This window comes from Pseudophryne corroboree, chromosome 2, assembly GCF_028390025.1.
Source record: "Pseudophryne corroboree isolate aPseCor3 chromosome 2, aPseCor3.hap2, whole genome shotgun sequence".
NCBI classification, from domain to species: Eukaryota; Metazoa; Chordata; class Amphibia; order Anura; family Myobatrachidae; genus Pseudophryne; species Pseudophryne corroboree.
Genome location: NC_086445.1, coordinates 29,161,182 through 29,184,165, shown reverse-complemented (window position 1 = coordinate 29,184,165; position 22,984 = coordinate 29,161,182). Strand labels below are relative to the sequence as shown.

The following is a 22,984-nucleotide window of genomic DNA, read 5'->3' as shown; positions in this document are numbered from 1 at the left end:
AATGTTAGTGTGCCCTGAGGACCATGGTTGGGAGACATAAGACATTGCTCTAAATCACAGGTTCTCAAACTCGGTCCTCATTACCCCACACAGTGCATGTTTTGCAGGTCTCCTCACAGAATCACAAGTTAAATAATTAGCTCCACCTGCGGACCTTTTAAAATGTGTCAGTGAGTAATTAATACACCTGTGCACCTGCTGGGTTACCTGCAAAACATGCACTGTGTGGGGTAATGAGGACCGAGTTTGAGAACCTGTGCTCTAAATTAAAAACATTTTCCAAATTAACACCCACATCTCCATTGCCATCAGCACTCGCCTTCCAGTCCTGGATTTCTGCAGACCCTTGTGCGGTGGGAGCAGTGAGCATGTGCTAATGCCTTACAATTTCCCTGGAAGCCTGAGCTCAGTATAGGAACAGGGGACACATGGTTGCCTGGGGTACAGCAGGGGATTTTGGGGTATGGGCTGTGGTATAGGCCAATTGTAGACTTTACAACTGGTGGGTGCACAAAACTGTTGGATAAAGGACACCAAGCATATGAGAGACGTTTAATTTTTGAGTCGTTGCAAGGCCGTCACTGTCAGATGGATTCTCCCTGTAGATAAGTATATGTGGTCTATCGCAGTGGTTCCCAAACTGTGTGCCGTGGCTCCCTGGGGTGCCTTGGGACACTTGCAGGGGTGCCTTGGATTGGTGGTCCCTTGGATTGGTGGCCCAGGACCAATTCAAATCATTCATGGTCAATATAATAGGCAAAACTAGTGCTGGTGGCTGCCAGTCATAAAATATGGGGACAAACAGAAACAAATCTTGTCCCTCACCACACAACTGATCCTAAGGATGACATATAAACACAATTTCCTTCATTTAATATTTCTTTCTAAATTTCTCAATAAGAAATTTTTGGCCTAGGGGTGCCGCGAAAAAAATTCTGATACTCTAGGGCGCCGTGATTCAAAAAAGTTTGGAAACCACTGGTCTATCGTATATTATTAAGTGATTTATTTCTACCAGAAGGCAGCAGAAAAATGATTAGACAGACAACATTACAATCAATTAGAGGATGATGTACAGTATATCTGAGAAAACGTCCTGTGTAAAGGCCCGTACACACTGGCCGATATATCGGCCGTTCTCTTGAACGGCCGATATATCGCGGGTCCGTCGGCCAGTGTGTACGGCCGATACGTCTGTGAACTCAGTCGTTCACAGACGTATCGCGTTGGCCCCGCAGCACAGCCGACGGCCAATATATCTACCGATATATTGGCGCGTCGCTGTGTGTGTACGGCGGTCGTCCGACCGCCCATACACATGCTGCGGCGGTCGGCGGTGATTGACAGCTGAACTGGGCGGGCGTGTGTACCCACCTTTAGAGTAAAGCCCCGTACTCACTAGAGAGATGTGTGCTGAGCAATCTGTCACATACCGCTCAGCACACATCTCCCCCCCCCCGCTCAGCACAGAGCGAGGGGGTGGACGGAGGGGCCGCTGATTTCACAATCTAGCACCGGTGATAGTGACGCGCGGAGCCGTACATCGCTATTGCTGTGGGGTTTACACACCAGAGATCCATGCTTAACTTCTAAGCAATCTAGTCAGATTGCTTAGATTTTAAGCAGGAATCTCTCCGTGTGTACCCCTCTTAACTTTGTGGGACTTAAAGCAGTTTTGGGCCTGATTTATGTTTGTAAGTAAAGCAAAAAAGCAAGCAACTGGGCAAAGCCATGTTGCACTGCAAGTGGGCAGATGTAACACGTGCAGAGAGAGTAAGACATAGCTGGGGTGTGTTCAAATTGAAATCTAAATTGCAGTGTAAATATAAAGCTGTCTAACATGTGCAGGCTGCATGCAAAAGCAGCCAGTATTTACCCTGCACAGAAACAATCTAAATGTATTTGCTCCCCTTGCATGGCAACATGTTTTTTTCCAGATACAAAGTTACTTGCTTTTTTTTGCTTTACTTACAAACATGAATCTTTCCTGCAACGTTGCCCTTGTAATTGGCCCCTCTGATGAAACCAAGCTCAGTTGATATTTTACGACAGGGAAAATGTCTCCAGTTACCCCACGTTAATAGTTGTGCAGCATCGGAGTTGGATGTGACGTTTGCATTACACACATAAAGTAAGGACAACAACACACAGGACGTAAGAATTTATCAAACGCAAATGTTTATTTCTTGGCCGTAGAATCAGTAAAACATTCTATTGACCGGTGCAGAAATAGATGTCTTCCTTTCCAAAAATACATTGTGTTAGTGACGCAGATAAATGCGGTGAGTACAAAAATACACAATGCACAAAATGTGCCTTAAATTCACAATTGTTGCTGTTTCATTTGCACCACAGCGAGAGGTTAATGGATATTTCAGGGGTCTGACGACGCACATAACCCCTACACGACGCACATGACCCCTACACGTTCCATCATCCCATCTGCCTGGCCGGAACATCATGAGCTCATCGCAATATAAACTGACCGGGAGAAGGCCGGAGATTTAAGAATCTCTGTTTGTGCTACAAAGGAACCCAACCGCAACGGTGGTGGCCGCAGTGTTTTCCAGGATCATGGAAGTCAGATGTAAACAAACAAGAGTTCAATCCCCGGTGCTGCAAGCTACAGCAGCAGCGTCATTAATTCCTACATATATACCTCATCCTTACATATTATACCTCCCTGTGTAAGAAACGGGTCAGGACAACATCAGACTTCCTTATATTTCTCAATGGCCGCGGCGTTCTCCCTAGACCGTAAATGATCTTTAATACTCATTGCTGCGCAGTTACTGATATATATATTAAAGGGCTTTTACTCATAACTTACAGAAGTGGAAATCGCGGAGGGCTCATAAAAAATGAGGTAATTTAGTGCAGGAAAGCGTCTCGGCGACCAGGTGCAGGACCGTAACCCTTGTATCTCCTAAGTGCTCATACTCTGAATGATAATCCAGTATTTCCGTGTAGACGTAAAACTAGTATTTTGCGCTTTACTGTAAATGGGCGCGTTAATGGGAAAAAATGGGCTAAGGACATTGGGAAACCGCCATTTGCGCTGTAGGACTTCAGTTACACTTGAGGGTTTATTTACTAAAGTGCGGGTTTACAGAAGTGGGGATATTTCCCATAGCAACCAATCAGTTCTAGCTATCTTTTAAAAGGTGCTAGATAAACGATAAGTAGAACGTGATTGGTTGCTATGAGCAACATCTCCACTTCTGTAAACCCGCACTTTAGTAAATATACCCCTTAGAAACGTTAGGGTCTATTCAAGAAACAGTGAAAAGTGTGGAGAAGTGAGCCAGTGGAGAAGTTGCCCGTGGCAACCAATCAGCATTGTAGTAACATTTATAATTTGCATACCATACAATTGTACGGAGCAGCTGATTGGTTGCCATGGGCGACTTCTCCACAGGTTCACTTCTCCACTCTTTTCACTGCTTCATGAATAGACCCCCATAATACCCATTTATGCAAAGGATCTATTTTAACCCTAACAACGTGTGGCCCAGTTATTTAGCATCTCGCGGTTGTGGTTATACATAAAACTGCCAGATATTTGGTGTAATGTCAGAGCCCCGTCTGTCGCACGCGTAGGGGACTGCGTGTGTCTCTAGGTTGGGCACAGGCGTCGGGTATCACTAATTGGAGAACATCTAGAATAAAATATATTCCTGCAATTTGTTTATCTTCAGAACTCCACAGATATGGCCGTGACGTGACCATTCCTGCTCGTTACCACTAAGGCTAAGCATGCACCAACAAGGGGACCCCCAGACAATCCTGGTCCCGGATAGATAGTACCCACCATGTTCTCCCCTCTTTGCACAGGTGGGCTGGTTAGATGGTTAGTGAATGCTGACGTGTTCCCTGCTGTTATCTACTGATATATAGAGAGCTCCTCCAATATAAAGGGGCGCCAGACCATTGTGTAATCCGGTATTTCATGTTACCATGACTTAAGGGTCTATTTATGAAGTAGTGAAAAGTGTGGAGAAGTGAGCCTGTGGAGAAGTTGCCCATGACAACCAATCAGCTGCTCCGTATAATTTTGTAGAATGCACATTATAAATGTCACCTCAACACTGATTGGTTGCCATGGGCAACTTCTCCTCTGGCTCACTTCTCCACTCTTCTCACTGCTTCGTGAATAGACCCCTATAAAGGCCCTTACATTTGTCTGGGAGGAGACCAAGATAATAAACCATAAGAAACTCAGGGGCTGATTCTGATGCCGCACGCAAACGGTTATTGTTTTAAGGCTGCACGTGCGTCTGAGTAGCACAGCGCATGTGTCCCGATAGTCAGCGCTCAGGGACGCAGTACAGAATCACGAGCAGAACTTGCAGCCGCTAGCGGTAATACCCGGCCTGATATTCTGAGACACCGCTGTTTCTAAATCTAGCACTTCCTGTAACCCAGCTGAGTGAGACTGCAACACAGGACGACAAGGACTGCCCGCTTTGCAGTGGGTAAGCGTGTAAACACTGGGTTCTGTGACGCTAGCATTACCCTCCTATTGAGAACTCATAGACTACTGACTTTACATTTTGCCGGCTGCAGCTGCACTGCATATATCCTGCTCATTTTATTTATTCACCATAGCTGACTACTATAGAGATCATATGATTTTGTGCGTGCATATTTTATTCTTGTAATTATATTTGATTTTGTGCCACAACGTTTTGAGTGAAGTACAGACTTGTATATATAGACTGTCTCCTGTCATTTATTTTTGCAATATAATCCATTTTAGGGTAGAGCCTAATCAATGAAGCATTCTCCACCTGCCTCCCAGCCTGCAGCCAGACAGTGAATGGTGGTCAGCATGGTGATTGGTGGAAGGTTGCAGCTATCCACCAACCAGAGTGCAGTATCCTCTACCTGCCTCCCAGCCTGCATCCAGAGAGTGAATGGCTGTCAGCATGCTGATTGGTGGAAGGTTGCAGTTGTCCACCAATCAGAGTACAGTATCCTCTACCTGCCTCCCAGCCTGCAGCCAGACAGTGAATGGTGGTCAGCATGGTGATTGGTGGAAGGTTGCAGCTATCCACCAATCAGAGTGCAGTATCCTCTACCTGCCTCCCAGCCTGCATCCAGAGAGTGAATGGCTGTCAGCATGCTGATTGGTGGAAGGTTGCAGTTGTCCACCAATCAGAGTGCAGTATCCTCTACCTGCCTCCCAGCCTGCAGCCAGAGAGTGAATTGCGGTCAGCATGATGATTGATGGATGGCTGGAGCTATTCATCAATCAGAGTGCTGGCAGCCATTCACTGTAAGATTGAATGTGGAGAGATTAAGCAGGGCCGCAGGAGGGCCTAATTATAATTATGTTTTTAAATGAGGTCCCTTGAATTGGTGGATAGGGGCCCCAGCCAAACAATGTTGTTAAGACGGCCCTGATCAGGCGCACGGTATGTGAATTTTAGTGGACGTTCCTGTGAGGTTGCAGGGTGTGGCAGACATGGGTGTGTTGCTGAAAGCGCCTGTGTCTGAAGAAGCTGAACCCACATTCAGACGTAGGCTGTTGCACGTTTCGATCAATAGTGGCATCTAAAGACGCACAGATACGGCAATGCACTTTCTCAAGACACAGGTGTGACTACAGCAAAAGACACAGGCACGCTTTCATCTGACTCAGAAACTGCCCCATAGTGGGCAATTCATTTAGCGGATCGGCTGTGATGTGTCATCCCAAAATGGCACATCGCGACCGACAACGTTGAGAAAACCTTAATGGCAAATACGTCACAGGATGTTCAGCGACACATCGTCCCTAACTGAATAGGCCCCATAGGAAGGGAATGTGACCTACAGTCATACATGCATAAGCACAAGACTACGTAGCCCTGTGTTCTCCGAGTACGCTCCTACAGAACTTCTTGCTGGTCATTTTTTCAGGATAGCCCTATTTCAGCCTACTGTAGTTAGGTATAGCAAATATCGGTGCCACCAAGAACTCCTTCTGTCCTGTTACTGTATTGGTGGCTGTTATTAGGTAATATCCTGCAATCGCCCACGTGATGACAATCCATAGTATGTCGCTTCCGTCTTTTAAACAGGAAAAGTGAATTCACAATGGAAGCGCAGTTCAGAACAGACCTTGCTAAGTCACTCACTTTCTAAATAGACCAAACAAGCTTTTTTTCTTGCTAATGTTTTCCAAGACATCTTCCACCGTAAACAGGCAGAAATTGATCTCCTCGTAGGGGCTGTCAGCTCCGCTCTCAAATAAGACGGCACACGTGTTGGCATCCTGGCAGTCGGCAAGATCAGAGTAAGCCGCTGGGCCATCGTGAATAATCCACGGCTTAGACCACGCCTCGGACGTCAGAGGAGACTTATTTAAGAAGACCCCGAGATCTCTTAAATCTTTCTTATGTGGGTGAGAGAATAGAAGCCAGTGAGAACGCTCCTGACCTGCTTGCTCGAGCCCTGGGAAACTAACGACGCTGCCGGAACAGCCGTTATTTTTTACCTCTTTCAATTTTTTGCTTTTTTCGGCAATCTTAAACTCGCCCCCGACGTTCAGCATCAGCGCCTCCACCCTCATCTTAGAGGGAGTTCGTGCATTGCAGTACAGCATTTTTTGGTTTTCCCCGCTCTCTATTTCCGCCAGCTCACATTCACCACATTCAAGCTTCTCAACCAGCCCGGACATCCGCCACGTGTTCCCCTGGTCCTCACTGTAGAGGTAGAATGAGTGGGCTTTAGGGAACCACCAACGTATACACCAGAACTTGGCAACATAAGTGTAGGCCGGAATGATGAGCTTCCCGGACTGTGTCTGGATTCCATGTCCAGGAGACAAGAAGACAGTGGCCAGATTACTGATACAGCTGGTCACGTTTGTGATGTCAAATACATTGCTCCAGGTTTTACCACAATCCCTGCTGATGACGTAACACATCTTGGAAGCGTTGCCCCACTTCTTCATATGTTTCTCGGTCATTCCATCGGGTATGCAGTTGAAGAATAAGAACAAAACTTTTGTAGTGTCTTCATAGACGGGACAAGGGTTCATCATTCGATGTTTCTTCATGCAACAGTCATGTAGGCTTTGGACACCTTCCCACTAATAATATACAAAAAAAATACATATATTACAATTGTAGCATTTTAGAAAACAAAGTCTATGTGAACTATATCAGAAACAAGAAGCAGTTTAAAAAATAAATATATATATATATATATATATATATATATATATATATATACCGACCAGTCAGGTGGCACTCCATAAATTTCCAAATACTTCAAACAGCCGGTGCCTTCCCAATGGGAGAGGAATGAACCTCCCTCAAAAAATGTGGTATATATAGATGTGGTATATATATATATATATATATATATATATATATACTGTATCATTGTGATACCTTGAAATAACTACAACTTACAGTGATTACACTTTTTGGGGATTCTGAGGTCCCTTCATCAGGCTACACATCTTGAGAAAGATACAAAATCATAAATTGGAACCTGTATGGAACAGGTAGAGATAAAATGGTGGTTTTAAAGTCTTAGATCAGTCTGTGAAAACCTCTGGTATGAATTACCTTGCGTACCCTCAGAATTTCTGTGATGCCCACTGGTGTTTTTATGACTATATGCCACGTCCTCCTGTGCAATTGTAGGCCATGCTTCATTTCCCTATGCTATGTCACCCTACGGGGCAAAGTTTCCCAACCTCGGTCCTCAAGGCACACTAACAGTCCAGGTTTTGAGGATGTCCATGTTTTAAGCACTGATGGTTACATCAAAATAACTGAGGTACTAATTAAGTCACCTGTGCTCAAATAAGACTATCCTTAAAACCTGGACTGTTGGTGTGCCTTGAGGAGGTGGTTGGGAAACACTGCCCTAGGATGTGATACCATCAAGGCCGAAGGAAGCTCAGTCAGCGCCCTATGACCCCCAGTCCACCCATCGAGTTCTGCCACCCCCTTCTCTTTGCTCTCAAGTGAAAGTGGCATCTCCTCATGCTGGAAAGTGGAGTTGTGACATCATAACTCAACATCACACTCCCTTCACATCACTTACATTGAGGATCAGCACATTGTGTCTCCCATTCAGGAGGAGATGTTTCAAACCTTTGAGAGAGAGATAAAATGGAGAAGTTACCCGTAGCAGCCAATAAGCTTCTGTCATTTCATAGACTGTGGAAGATTAATGACATAAGCTGATTGGTTACCTTAGGCAACATCTACACTTTATCCCTCTCCAAGGCTAGATATATCCCACTTCTAGTTTTTTAGGCGTCTGAAAAACCTTGGCTCAAGCCAGCCTAATGGTAGCAGCGGCCCTAGAAACATAGAAACAAAAACATAGACCCATGGAATATGAGAGCAGATAAGAACCGCTTGGCCTATCTAGTCTGCCCCCTTTTAACCTTATTGTTACCTCAAACCCTATTTGATCCTTAGTTCTTTGTAAGGAGATTCTTATGTCTATCCCATGCATGTTTATATTGCTCTACTGTCTTAGCCACTACCACCTGTGATCAGAATATTCCACATATCCACTACCCTTTCTGTGAAGTAATTTTTCCTCACAATTCCCCTGAACCTCCCCTCCTCCAGTATCAGTGTATGTCCTCATGTTCTAATGCTTCTCTTCATTTGGAGGTCTCCCTCCTGTACCTTGGTATATGCAGTATTAGGTATTATATGCAGCCAGAATGTTTGTGGTGAGAATGTTGACATTCACAATGGGACGTTATCTAGCCAGCATGGGATGGGACGTTAGTCAGCCAGTATGGGATGGGACGTTATCCAGCCAGCATGGGATGGGACGTTAGCCAGCCAGCATGGGATGGGACGTTATCCAGCCAGCATGGGATGGGACATTATCCAGCCAGCATGGGATGGGACGTTAGCCAGCCAGCCAGCATGGGATGGGACGTTAGCCAGCCAGCATGGGATGGGACGTTAGCCAGCCAGCATGGGATGGGACGTTAGCCAGCCAGCATGGGATGGGACGATATACAGCCAGCATGAGATGGGACGTTAGCCAGCCAGCATGGGATGGGACGTTAGCCAGGCAGCATGGGATGGGACGTTAGCCAGGCAGCATGGAATGGGACGTTATCCAGACAGCATGGGATGGGACGTTAGCCAGCCAGCATGGGATGGGACGTTATCCAGCCAGCATGGGATGGGACGTTAGCCAGCCAGCATGGGATGGGACGTTATCCAGCCAGCATGGGATGGGACATTATCCAGCCAGCATGGGATGGGACGTTAGCCAGCCAGCCAGCATGGGATGGGACGTTAGCCAGCCAGCATGGGATGGGACGTTAGCCAGCCAGCATGGGATGGGACGTTAGCCAGCCAGCATGGGATGGGACGATATACAGCCAGCATGAGATGGGACGTTAGCCAGCCAGCATGGGATGGGACGTTAGCCAGGCAGCATGGGATGGGACGTTAGCCAGGCAGCATGGAATGGGACGTTATCCAGACAGCATGGGATGGGACGTTAGCCAGCCAGCATGGGATGGGACGTTAACCAGCCAGCATGGGATGGGACATTAGCCAGGCAGCATGGGATGGGACGTTAGCCAGGCCGCATGGGATGGGACGTTAGCCAGGCAGCATGGGATGGGACGTTAGCCAGGCCGCATGGGATGGGACATTAGCCAGGCAGCATGGGATGGAATATTAGCCAGGCAGCATGGGATGGGATGTTAGCCAGGCAGCATGGGATGGGGTGTTAGCCAGCAAGAGATGGGACGTTAGCCAGGCAGCATGGGATGGGACGTTAGCCAGGCAGCATGGGATGGGACGTTAGCCAGGCAGCATGGGATGAGACGTTAGCCAGGCAGCATGGGATGGGGTGTTAGCCAGCCACCATGAGATGGGATGTTAGCCAGCCAGCATGAGATGGGACTTTAGCCAGCCAGCTTGGGATGGGATGTTAGCCAGCCAGCATGGGATGGGACGTTAGCCAGCCAGCATGGGATGGGACGTTAGCCAGCCAGCATGAGAATGGGATGTTAGCCAGCCAGCATGGGATGGGATGTTAGCCAGCCAGCATGGGATGGGACGTAAGCCAGCCAGCATGGGATGGAACGTTAGCCAGCCAACATGGGATGGTTCATTAGCGGCTATTCTCTTGAACACTATGACGTGGTCCGAACTAATATCCAACCTACCTCTTTAATGGCCGCCACGTGCTAAAAGGTGCTCATTTACCAGTTACTTTTTCCCTTTAGAGCTTGTCCTCAGCATGTACAGTACATCAAAAATGCTGAGGATGAATCAGCCTTGTCCTTAGCACTGAAGCGCTATATGTAATTACTGTACCCCTATTATTCATTATTACCAGTGGGGAGCGGGTTAGAAAGCGGAACCTTTTTGTACAGTATTGTCAATGATCGCAATGGCTCAGCACACTGCTATGGACTTACTGTGACATATCCGGTCTTGTAGACCCCTCGTCTCATGACCAGACAATCAGCACTGACGTCGCTCTCATTCTTTCGCTTCTCAGCAAAGGCCAGAAACATGTTCTCCGCTCTGATGTAGATAAGAGAGGGGATCCGGTACACAGAACCGTTTTGCTCTTTCTTGAACAGGGTGGTTCTCTCTGGTTGTGTTGCCTTCATATCGGCAAGTATGGTCCTAAAGGGCGTAATACATAACAACGTCATTTGGCAGCATGCGCAGAACCAGCGCAATATACAGTGATATTCTGCAGGACACAGAAGTTAGGCCAATGGCTAAAACTCAGCAACAACCCGTGGTGTATATCTGGAATGTTTATTTATACCCTACACGTTTCGTGCCACGGTCAGGCCTTATATTGCTTTGTTTTAATCTTTGCATGTTTCTGGAGCCATAGACACACACGTCTGATAAAGAATTTGGAAATGTAAACATTATTTAATCCACTGATCTTATCTAAAATAGTTCTCTGGAAATAGTTCATGCTTTTCCATAAGACTTTTTCTAAACATTGGGTCTATTGATTATTAGACCCTCATCTGTGGTGATGTCTGATTTTTATATTGTCCCTTATCACAGCCAGGGCCAGATTTATGCTGGGGAGGATGGGACTACCACTCCAGGCCTCCATCTAAAAACAGGTCCATCATCCTCACAGCATGATGAAGACCAGCTGCCAAGCATTCCATTTGTATATCTATTTTCCTTACAAAATAATGCACATTTCCTATTTATAAGTATTTAAAGAGACATTGAGGCCAATAGTGTAGGGGGAGTACACACCCACATGGCTCTAGCCACACCCCCACTGCTTCTTAGAATAGGCCATTTTAAGACCCAGCCTAATGTGGCCCTTTATCCGGCCCTGATGGGTTAACCATTGATGGTTAACCTCGATGGTGTGAAGCCATCAACAAGGGAACCACAGATGATTTCACCGATCGACGTCATCCCCAGGGTCAGACTGGCCCACAGGGGTACCAGCGAAACCACCGGTAGGCCCCACTGCCTGAAGGCCCACTCCTTCCTCTAGGGATCAGGTTCCAGACTGTGCACTTGTATTATACATGGTAGATATGTTGCATTACACTGCACTAAACTATTGTGTATTTCAAGCCTCTGTGGAGGCCAGCCACACCCCCTTTGTAGGCTGGCCACACCCCTAAGCATGGGCCCCTGTAACTGCATTCCCCCGGTGGGCCCTTCATGCCCCGCTTTACCATTCAACGGGCTGCTGACCAATTAGAACCTGGGTCAGGGCTTCACAGGAACCCTCTGCCCGGCCAGCAATGCAATCTGTAGCCTATAGTATACAAAGGGCTGGGGGGGGGGCAATATGGGGAATTCGTTGCATTCTGGATATTGTTAAATCAGGCAGCATTGCATCCAGGGACACCTAAAAGGGTTCTGGTAGCATTTCCTTTCCCGGTAGAGGATAGGAAAAATAGGAAAACCTGCATATTGTTGAAATGTCAGTATCCAGACTCTCAAAAAAAGGTGGTTTTACCTGTTCCAGGATCTACCGCCTTGAAAGAGCCGGCTGATCATAAAATTGATAATACGCTCAAATCCATGTACATGGCTTCTGGGGCAATCCTATGTCCCACTATTGCCAGTGCTTGGATTGCCAAAGCTATAGTAAAGTGGTCAGGAACGTTACTTGAAGACTTGGATACTATGGAGAAACGTGATGTTGAATTGTTTTTACGTACATTCAGGATTCGGCAGGATTTCTGGTAGAATCCATGAAAGACCTGGTTCCATGGCTGTGGGATTTCCTCCATGTCAGTATCAGCTCGTCGAGGACTGTGATTGCGCCAGTGGTCTGCTGATGCGGAATCCAGGAGAAGTGTGGAGACCCTACCCTACACAGGTCAGGCTCTCTTTGGGGAAGCGTTAGATGCGTGGATCTCCACGGCTACGGCTGGTAAGTCACCCTTTCTTCCCTCAGCTACAGCTGCTCAGAAGAAACCCTTTTCTTCAGTTACATCACAACCCTTTCGGTCTAACAAGCCCAGAAAGGCCAAGCCATCCAACACCTTCTTTCGGGGAGGCCGGCCCAAGTCAAGAAACCTGCGGCTTCAGGTTCCCTGGAACAGAAACCTGCTTCAGGTACACCAAGGTCCTCCGCATGACGGTGGACTGCACGCCCCGGAGGTGGGGCCGGTGGGAGCGAGACTCAGACATTTCAGTCATGTCTGGGTGTCCTCCGGCCTAGACCCCTGGGTGCAAGATATTGTGTCCCAGAGGTACAGGCTGGAATTTAAAAATCTCCCTCCTCACCGATTTTTCAGATCAGGCTTGCCAGCTCTGCTGGCAGACAGGATTGTCCTGCAAGAAGCCGACCAGAAGTTGGTGGAGGCACAAGTTATTGTACCAGTACCTCCTCATATGCAAAACAAAGGTTACTATTCGAACCTTTTCATGATACCGAAACCGGATGGTTCGGTCAGGCCCATTTTGAACTTAAAATCACTAAATTCCTTTCTGAGGGAGTTCAAGTTCAAAATGGAGTCTCTAAGGGCAGTGATATCAGGTCTGGAGGAGGGGGAATTCCTAGTGTCCCTGGATATCAAGGATGCGTACCTCCACATTCCGATTTGGCTGCCACATCAAGCTTATCTTCGATTCGCATTGTTGGACTGTCACTTTCAGTTCCAGGCCCTCCCATTCGGGCTATCCACAGCACCGAGGGTATTCACCAAGGTGATGGCGGAAATGATGATTCTCCTCCGTAGACAGGGGGTGAACATAATTCCGTATCTGGACGACGAAGGCATCATCCAAGGAGAAGCTGTTACGGTCCATAACACTTATGACCCAGCTTCTCAGGGCACATGGTTGGATCCTGAATCTTCCAAAATCACAATTGGAACCAACCAGGAGGTTGTCCTTTCTGGGAATGATCCTTGACACGGTGGTGCAGAGGGTATTTCTCCCAGAGGAAAAAGCGTTGGTGATTCAAACGATGGACTGGGATGTCCTGAAGCCAGCCCGGGTGTCAGTTCATCAGTGCATTCGCCTTCTGGGGAAGATGGTGGCCTCTTATGAGGCTCTGCAGTACGGGAGGTTTCACGCTCGGTCCTTCCAACTGGATCTCCTGAACAAGTGGTCGGGATCCCATTTACACATGAACCAGAGAATACGTCTGTCGCCAAAGGCCAGGATCTCACTGCTCTTGTGGCTGCAATTACCTCACCTTCTGGAGGGCCGCAGGTTCGGGATTCAGGACTGGATCCTTCTAACCACGGATGCAAGTCTCCGGGGCTGGGGCACAGTCACTCAAGGGGAAACCTTCCAAGGAAGGTGGTCAAGTCTGGAAGACGGCCTGCCGATAAACATTCTGGAATTAAGAGCCGTCTACAACGGTCTTCTCCAAGCGGACCAACTTCTGAGAAATCGGGCCATTCAAGTGCAGTCGGACAATGTGACAATGGTGGTTTACATAAACCGGCAGGGCAGAATGAAGAGCAGAGCTGCAATGTCAGAGGTAACAAGAATCATCCTCTGGGCAGAAAAGCACGCGTTGGCGCTGTCAGCAATCTTCATTCCGTGAGTAGACAACTGGGAATTGGACTTCCTCAGCAGACACGATCTCCATCCGGGAGAGTAGGGTCTCCATTCGGAGGTGTTCAAGGAGGTAACAGATCTTTGGGGCGTACCCCAGATCGACATGATGGTCTCTCGTCTCAACAAGAAGCTTCAGCGATATTGTTCCAGGTCGAGGGACCCACAAGCAGTGTCGGTGGATGCCCTAGTGACTCCGTGGGTGTTCCAGTCAGTGTACGTGTTTCCTCCACTTCCACTCATCCCAAGAGTTCTAAAGCTCATAAGGAGAACAAGGGTCCAAGCGATCCTCATGGCTCCAGACTGGCCAAGAAAGGCTTGGATCTACTGCAAGAAGAGCCGAGGCCTCTTCCTCTTCAGGAGGACCTGCTGCAGCAGGGGCCGTTCGCCTATCAAGACTTACCGCGGCTACGTTTGACGGCATGGAGGTAGAACACGTGATACTAGCTCGGAAGGGCATTCTGAACAAGGTTATTCCTACCCTGATGCAGGCTAGGAAAGGAGTAACGTCTAAACATTACCATCGAATTTGGAAAAAATATGTATCTTGGTGTGAGTCCAAGAAATTTCCTGCGGTGGAGTTTCAGCTCGGACGGTTTCACCTCTTCCTACAAGCTGGTGTGGATATGGGCCTGAGGTTGGGATCTGTGAAGGTCCAGATTTTGGCCCTATCCATTTTCTTCCAAAAACAATTGGCTGCCCTCCCTGAGGTTCAGACCTTTTTGAAGGGAGTTCTGCACACCCTACCTCCCTTTGTACCGCCTACGGCGCCTTGGGACCTTAATGTGGTGTTGCAGTTCCTCCAATCAGACTGGTTCAAGCCTCTACAGGAGGTTGAGGTCAAATTTATTGCGTGGAAGGCTGTCACATTGTTGGATTTAGCTTCTGCTAGACGTGTGTCGGAGTTGGGGGCTTTGTCCTGTAAAAGCCCATACTTGATCTTCCATGAAGATAGATCTGAGCTCCGGACATGTCAGCAGGTTGTGTCGGCTTTTCATATCAACCAACCTATTGTGGTGCCAGTGGCTACTGACTCCACAATTTCATCAAAGTCCTTGGATGTTGTAAGGGCTCTGAAAATCTATGTGAAGAGGACTGTTCGTCACAGAAAATTGGACTCTCTGTTTGTCCTGTATGATACCAAGAAAATTGGGTGTCCTGCTTCTAAGCAGACGATCTCTCGCTGGATCAGGTTCACTATCCAGCATGCGTATTTTATGGCCGGCTTGCCGTGTCCTACGTCTGTTAAGGCCCACTCTACTCGTAAGGTGGGGTCTTCCTGGGCGGCTGCTCGGGGTGTCTCGGCATTACAACTTTGCCGAGCTGCAACTTGGGTCGAACACGTTTGCAAAATTCTACAAGTTCGATACCTTGGCCTCTGATGATCTGAAGTTCAGTCAATGAGTTCTGCAGGAGCCTCCATGCTCTCCCTCCCGTTCTGGGAGCTTTGGCACATCCCCATGGTACTAATGTGGACCCCAGCATCCTCTAGGACGTAAGAGAAAATAGGATTTTGGTTACCTACCGGTAAATCCTTTTCTTGTAGTCCGTAGAGTTATGTACTGCATTTTTACTTGGTAAGTATTGTTTCAGCGGTTGCTGAGTTTTTAAGCTAAGTTAGCTTGATGTGCCTTGTATGTGTGAGCTCAGTGGCGGATCCAGGGGGGGGGGGGGCACTCGGGCCCGTGCCCCCCCTGTCATTTGTTGCCTCCGTCCCCCGTCCCCTCCTGGCGCCGCTCAGGGAGATGACGGGCGCCCGCTGAGCGGTAGCCGGAGGCAGGAGCTCAGTACTGAGCTCCGGCTTCCGGCGCTGTCACTGTGCGCCGCACGCTATGGGAGAGACGTCAGTCATGACGTCTCTCTCATAGTGCTGAGGAGCGGACGCCAAGAGGAGGACTGCAGCGGTCTGGAAACGGGAACGGGGCTCGGTAAGTATGATGGTTTTTTCTTCCTTAGTGCAGCGGGGGCATCTACTGGGGGCAAACTACGGGGGGACATTACTACTGGGGGGGGCATCAACAAGGGGCATTACTACTCTGGGCAAACTACTGGGGGCATTATTATGGGGGGGCATCTACTGGGGGCATTACTATTGGGGGTCATCTATTGGGGGCATTACTACTGGGGGCAGCTACTGGGGGACATTTTTACTGGGAGCCATCTACTGGGGGCATTATTACTGGGGGGGCATCTACTGTGGACATTACTACTGGGGGGTCATCTATTGGGGCAAACTCCTAGGTGGCATTACTACTGGGGGCAAACTACTGGAGGACCTTATTACTGGGGGGCATCTACTGGGGGCAAACTACTGGGGACATTATTACTGGGGGCCAACTACAAAGGGGCTAACTACTGGGGGCATACTACAGGAGGGCATTACTACTGGCGGCGTAACTACAGGGGCATTACTACTGGCGGCTTAACTACAGGGGCATTGCTACTTGGGAGCTAAACTACTGGGGGCATAACTACAGGGGCCAAACTACTGGGGGATAACTACAGGGGCCAAACTACTGGGGGCATAACTACAGGGGCTAAACTACAATGGGGCAAACTACAGGGCGGGCATTACTACTGGTGGCTAAACTACAAGCAGGCAAACTACTGGGGGCATTACCACTGGGAGGCTAAACTAAAGGGGGCGAGGGTAAACTACTGGGGTCATAACTGCAGGGGCATTTCCACTGGGGGCATAACTACTAGGGTACTAAATGACTGGGGGCATTACTACAGGCAACATTACTACTGGGGGCAATACGGGCATTGGATAAGGGGCACCACTACTATGGGGTCTATATAAGGGGCACTACCAGTATAGTGGACATTGCATAATGAGCGCTACAACTGTGGGCATTGTATAAGAAGCGCCACCTCACCGAAGCCGCACGCAAATGTACTTGCCCCTTCCATGGTGCCCCCCCCTATCATTTTCTTCTGGATCCACCCCTGTGTGAGCTGGTATGAATCTCGCCACTATCTGTGTTAAATCCTTCTCTCGAAGATGTCCGTCTCCTTGGGCACAGTTTCTAGACTAAGTCTTGTAGGAGGGGCATAGAGGGAGGAGCCAGCCCACACTCTCAAACTCTTAAAGTGCCAATGGCTCCTGGTGGACCCATCTATACCCCATGGTACTAATGTGGACCCCAGCATCCCCTACGGACTACGAGAAAAGGATTTACCGGTAGGTAACCAAAATCCTATTTTTGACAAGAATTTTCAATTTAGTTTAGTCTTAGTCGCGCACTTAAAATTGTAGTTGGTTTATTCTTTGTTGTCACATTTTTTGTCTTTTTACTTCGTTTTAGTCAAGATTTAGTCAGTGTATCTCAGTTTTCATTTTAGTCTAACTTTAGTTTCTGTTTTAGTCATAACTTTTTGCAAACAGTTTAATGATACGGTAATGGATTTTGCTGAAGAACATTTCTCTAAAATTCCCTTGACAAGTTTGCATACTTTAGTAATTTAGGCTCAGTAGGATGAGAATGTGTTACATACTGAGTATAACTTACCATAACGTTAGAACAAACAAGTGCAATACACAATCCTATTTCCTTCCCTGCAGGATTATAAATGAAATTTTAGTCTAAGTCACTTTTTTTTGCTTTGTTTTATGTAAGATTTAGGGGGTAATTCAGACTGGATCGCTCCAGTGGCAGAGATCGCAGTCTGAAGCCCTTTGTGGAGTGCGCATGCACACCCCCGGAGCCCAGGGCTGCGATTGCCTCTGCCTGATTCAGAGGCGGTGGCGGGGCGCGGTGGCTGCGTGACATCACAGTGGGACGCGGCGGGCAGCTGACTGTCACCGCAGCTAGGCAGGGAGCTACTCGGTGGGTGCAAAGGCATCGCCGCCATGAGATGCCTTTGCACCCGTACGGGGGGGGGGTTTGGGCCAGACATGCGGGGCGGACTAGCCCTGTGCTGGGCTTCCCCCCGCATGTCAGAGTAACTGATCGTAAATGATATAGCACATCTACGATCATACTTTTAGTCAAAATTTTCAACAACAAAATGAACACCGGGAGACACCTGCTGCAGTCCCTTCTTCATACATTCGGGGGATATACATTCGGGGGATACTTAATATTTGCAGCTAACCCCCGAAAATGAGCGTTTTCGGGGATATATCCGCAAATATACTTCGACAAATGGGCTCCTTAGATTTGGGAGGTACATGTCCTGACTGAAATCTAAAGAGTAGTGTAACAATAAAGCTGTCCAGCATGTGTGGGCTACATGCAGAAGCAGCCAGTATTTACCTTGCACGCACAAATAATAAATGTATTTGCCCCCCTTGTATTGCTGCATGGTTTGTTCCAGGTTTTCCGGTCTCAATTTAGAATCAGCTTCAGACAGTGGTAGGTTAATTGACTGCTGACAAAATGGTCCCATTTGCAGGGCTACGATCAGGCACACTGACATGCAGGGGGACGGCCAGCACGGGGCTAGTCCGCACCCGCATGTCAGGCCCGCCCCCCCCCCCCCTCGCAGAAGTACAAAAGAATCGCACACTTCAGGAGTAGCTCCCAGCCAGCGCAGCTTTTGCGTGCTGGCTGGGAGCTACTTGTCACTGCCCGGGTCGCAGCGGCTATGTGTGACATCACGCAGCCACTGCGGGCCACCCCCGCGCGGTCCGGCCACGCCTGCGTTGGCCGGACCGCGCCCACAAATTGGCGGCCAAACTCCGCCGTGCCGCCCCCTCCCGCCTCTGCCTGTCAATCAGGCAGAGGCGACTACTAGGCAATGACAGGCGTCGCCTGTCAGCCATACGCTGGCGCACTGCGGCGCTGGCGCATGTGCACTTATGACCTGATCGCTGCACTGCAATGAACGGCAGCATGTGATCCGGTCAGAATGACCCCCTAAGACTGTAAGCTCCCCGGGGCAGAGACTGATGTGAATGATTACATATTCCCTATACACCGCTGCGTAATGTGATTGGCGCTACATAAATAAGTGATAATAAATTAACTGCCTGCTTCTGGCAGACATGGAATGCTGGGAGTTGTAGTTCTACAGCAGCTGAAGGGCCACGACTTGCCTCTAGCACAGAATACAACGCTACGTTTCCCCTCACAATGTGTTAAACTTCATTATGCTGGAACGACAACAGGCAGCACTCTGCGTATCTGGCTGGGTCGGCGGGTGATGTCACTGAGCTCGTCCTGCCAAACCTCAGCCCGTCATTTGTTTTCCCATACAGCCGTATAGAGGGGTCTATCCCCTGACAGCGCACTTATTTCCCAGGCACGCAGTAAGTGTATTCTGCATTCAGTGTAGTCATGGACTTACCAGACCTCAGTATAAACTTCTGTCACTCTCCCGGGCAATGGACCTGTGGCTGATCTCCTCTGCGGGATGATGGAACTATAGGTGATGAGTGACCGCTGCCTGGGGTGGGGTGGGAGAAGACCTGGCACCACTGTGTCGCTGTTCCCCTGAGGCTGAGCTGCCACCACCGCTGCTGCTGCTGCTGCTGGGGGCTATGCTGAGGCTGCAGCTGTAGCTGGTGGGGATATTTTTCTCCCTGTTTGGGAAACTCCCAAAACGCAGTGAGCCTGTCTATTGGTTGCTGCGTCCTGTAGCCTCTCACTGCCCAGCACTGAGCACACTCCCTGCATTCTCCCAGCGCTGTGTATCTGGCAGCTTCTCTCGCTGGCGTCCAGCTGTCCTGATTGTGGCAGAGTATTGTATAGTCCCTGAATATACCGTACAATGGGGAGCGGTTACAGATGTGTCCTGGTGTACGCGGAGAGATGCATAGAGCAACTTAGACGCCGCGCCGCGGATAGCATTCCGAAACAGGCGCAAGTGCAGTAAATAAAATACTTAGGAGGTGATGTATCAAATCTTGGAGAGAGATAAAGGCCCAGATTTATCAAGCCTCGGAGAGTGATAAATTGCACGGTGATAAAGTACCAGCCAATCAGCTCCTAACTGTCATTTTTTCAAATACAGGGGCAGATGTATTAACCTGGAGAAGGCATGAGGAAGTGATAAACCAGTGATAAGCACAGCTGATTGGCCGATACATTATCTCTCTCTGCTTTATATCTCTCCAAGGCTTGATAAATCTGGGCCAAAGTGTAAAAAGATAAACTACCTAACAATCGGCTCCTGTCATATTTCAAACACAGCCTGTAAAATGACAATTAGGAGCTGATTGGCTGGCACTTTATCTCTCTCCAAGCTTTGATAAATCTCCCCCCACAGTGACAGGACGCTCAGCACAGCTATGACGCAAATTTCATGGCGAGCAAAAGTGGCTATATGGCGCGATTTGTTGATATGTTATGGGGACACGTCCATAGGCGTGCGCACGGGGGGTGCCTGGTGCGCACAGTTACCTCCTAATGTCCGCCCCCCCCCCCCCCCCACACACACACACACACACACACACACACGCCTGCTGCTGCAGTAATCTCCGAGTGCAGAATGCCGATGCCACACCGCTGCACCCGGTCAGGAACGTTTTACTACGCTTAGCAGCCACGGAGATGCAGAACAGCTGGCAGCATTTGAAATGTGGCACCGGCCGCGAGCCAATTGGAGCCCACAGAACGGCAACCAATCAGGAGCGGCTGCTTCTGATTGGCTGCCAGAACGTGAGCTCAGGTGCCTCATTTGAAATGCCGTCAGCGCTGACAAGTGCGCATACAGGGGGGTTTCAGTAGTTGGAGGTTGCCCCCGAGACATCAGAGACGCGATCGCATATCCATGGTGGTCCGGAAGGGGGGCACATGACCTCCGCAGAGTATGAGGCCAGGCTGTACTGAGGAAAATAGCATATCCTCACAGCCATGCCATTCAGCTCCTCCCCTCCAGAGTCCCGTACAGCAAGTGCAAGTACACATTCCTCTGTGTGATGAACTGCACGCTGCCCAAGATTTCCAGGCAGGCCTGCTAGATCTCAGCTCCACTCTACTGCAGGAAAAAGAGTGAGAAACCTGTCAAAATGAAAGTGACGGGAAGAGAAAGAAAAAAGGAAGAGAAAGAGAAAGAAAAGCAACAGACAGTAAGTTAATAATAATAGTAGATAGTGATTAAAGTGGGGTTTAGGAAACAGGGAGTGAGACACACAGATGTGGGAGGCTGAGAGGCACAGAGTTAAGGGTGGGAGGCTGAGAGGCACAGAGTGAAAGGGGGGCAGACTGGGAGACAACGGTGAGAGGCACAGACTGAAGGGGGAGCAGTTGAGAGACCTAGAGTGTGGGTGTTAAGCCAAGAGGCACATAGTGTAGGAGTGGGGGGGGGGGGGCAAGCTGAGAAACAGTGAAGGGTGGGAGGCTGAGAGGCACAGAGTGAAGGGGAATGGTGAAAGATACATACGGGAGGTGATGGCATGGCAGGGAGACGATGGTGTGGCTGAGAGACACAGGGAAGTGATGATGGCGTGGCTGAGAGACGCAGACGGGAGCTGATGGTGTGGCTGAGAGACAACTCAGAGGAGATGATGGTGTGCAGAGAGACGCAGGGAGGAGATAATGGTGGAGCTAAGAGACACAGGCAGAAGATGGTGTGGCTGAGAAATGCAGAGGGCAGGAGGTGACACGAGTCTGGTTGAACCTCTGTTGTATGATGATGACATTGGTTATATTCCTACACAAATAGGCATCTTCCGGACCATGTGACATCCTACATGATAGTAAACACTGACTGAAGACGCTGTCTGCCCAGGGAGGATACATTTCTTCAGAGGTTCCCTGTTGTGAGAAACCACAAAATAGGTAAGGTGCATTTGGAATGGAAAGGAATGACATTAGGTGGCGCTAGACACACCCGACAGGCGGTGCTAGGCACGCCCAGTAGAAGGTGCTAGACACGCCCCTCCAATGGTGCACCCCCTAATAAAATGTGCTGCGCACACCTATGGACACGTCTGTAGGGCAGTCGGCGTGTGCAGAGAGAATGTGAGCACCCTACGTGTACAGTGTGCCTAGTGTGCTACTAGTCGCCATCATTACTGCGCTCTTGTACCCACCCTGTACTAGGGGTAAAACATTTATGCTTTATATCCAACTCTACATAAGCTGTTGTCCCCGCGACTCGTGTACCGTACTTGCGAATACCCCCCCCCCTGCTAAAAGACATTTCTGAATACACGTTTATAAGTATCGATGTGAGTAATATGCGTATAACTCTGCACCGCCCGCAGTTTCATATAGTGTACAAAGAATAGCATACACTTGTATGCAGCCGGCCATTGCGATATCACCTGTGTTACTGTATAGCGCAAACGCAGACAAACGTCTCTAACCGGGCAGTTCTCCAATGACCGAGTTTACAGAATATGGGGATCGGCACAATCAGGGGTGTATCTACGGAGGAGGGGACCCGTGCGTAGTCTCCACATGTGGACCCCCTCCTCCTCCTCCGTAGCCGGCAGCGCAGTTAGTGCTCTGAGCACTGGAGAGACTCTGGCACTGTGCCAGAGACAATAGCGCTTGCGCAGGGGCCTGGGAAAATGGTGCGGCGGCCATTTTTCTTGAGACCTGCACAGTGCCAGATTCTCTGCAACCATTATAGATATACGCCACTGGGCACTACTAATTGGTAACAAACTGGCCAGATTTATCAAGCCTTGGAGAATGATAAATTAGTACCAGCCAATCAGCTCCTCACTGCCATGTTACAGGCTGTGGGGCAGATGTATTAACCAGGAGAAGGCATAAGGAAGTGATAAACCAGTGATATGTGCATGGTGATAAATACACCAGCCAATCAGCTCCAATATGCAAATTGACGGTTAAGAGCTGATTGGCTGGTGGGTTTATCACTTTGTGCTTATCACTGGTTTATCACTTCCTTATGCCTTCTCCAGGTTAATACATCTGCCCCTGTGTTTGAAAAATGACAGGAGCTGATTGGTTGGTGCTTTATCACTATGCAATATATCACTCTCCAAGGCTTGATAAATATGGGTCACAGTCATAAAGCAAGACTGAGTAATAACAGACAGGCAGAGA

The 22,984-nt window shown here is 48.8% G+C and overlaps 1 protein-coding gene across 1 annotated transcript; it reads right to left on the bottom strand.

Annotated features, from left to right (window-relative positions):
- Nucleotides 1-2,155: 2,155 nt before the first annotated feature.
- LOC134994323 (sialidase-4-like) lies at nucleotides 2,156-19,601 on the bottom strand. Its single transcript, XM_063950973.1, has 3 exons — nucleotides 19,311-19,601; nucleotides 10,415-10,628; nucleotides 2,156-7,078 (listed from the first exon to the last, which is right to left on the bottom strand). Exons 2-3 carry the CDS (start codon nucleotides 10,610-10,612, stop codon nucleotides 6,119-6,121), a joined length of 1,158 nt encoding a protein of 385 aa, XP_063807043.1. The 5' UTR covers nucleotides 10,613-10,628; nucleotides 19,311-19,601; the 3' UTR covers nucleotides 2,156-6,118.
- Nucleotides 19,602-22,984: the final 3,383 nt, after the last annotated feature.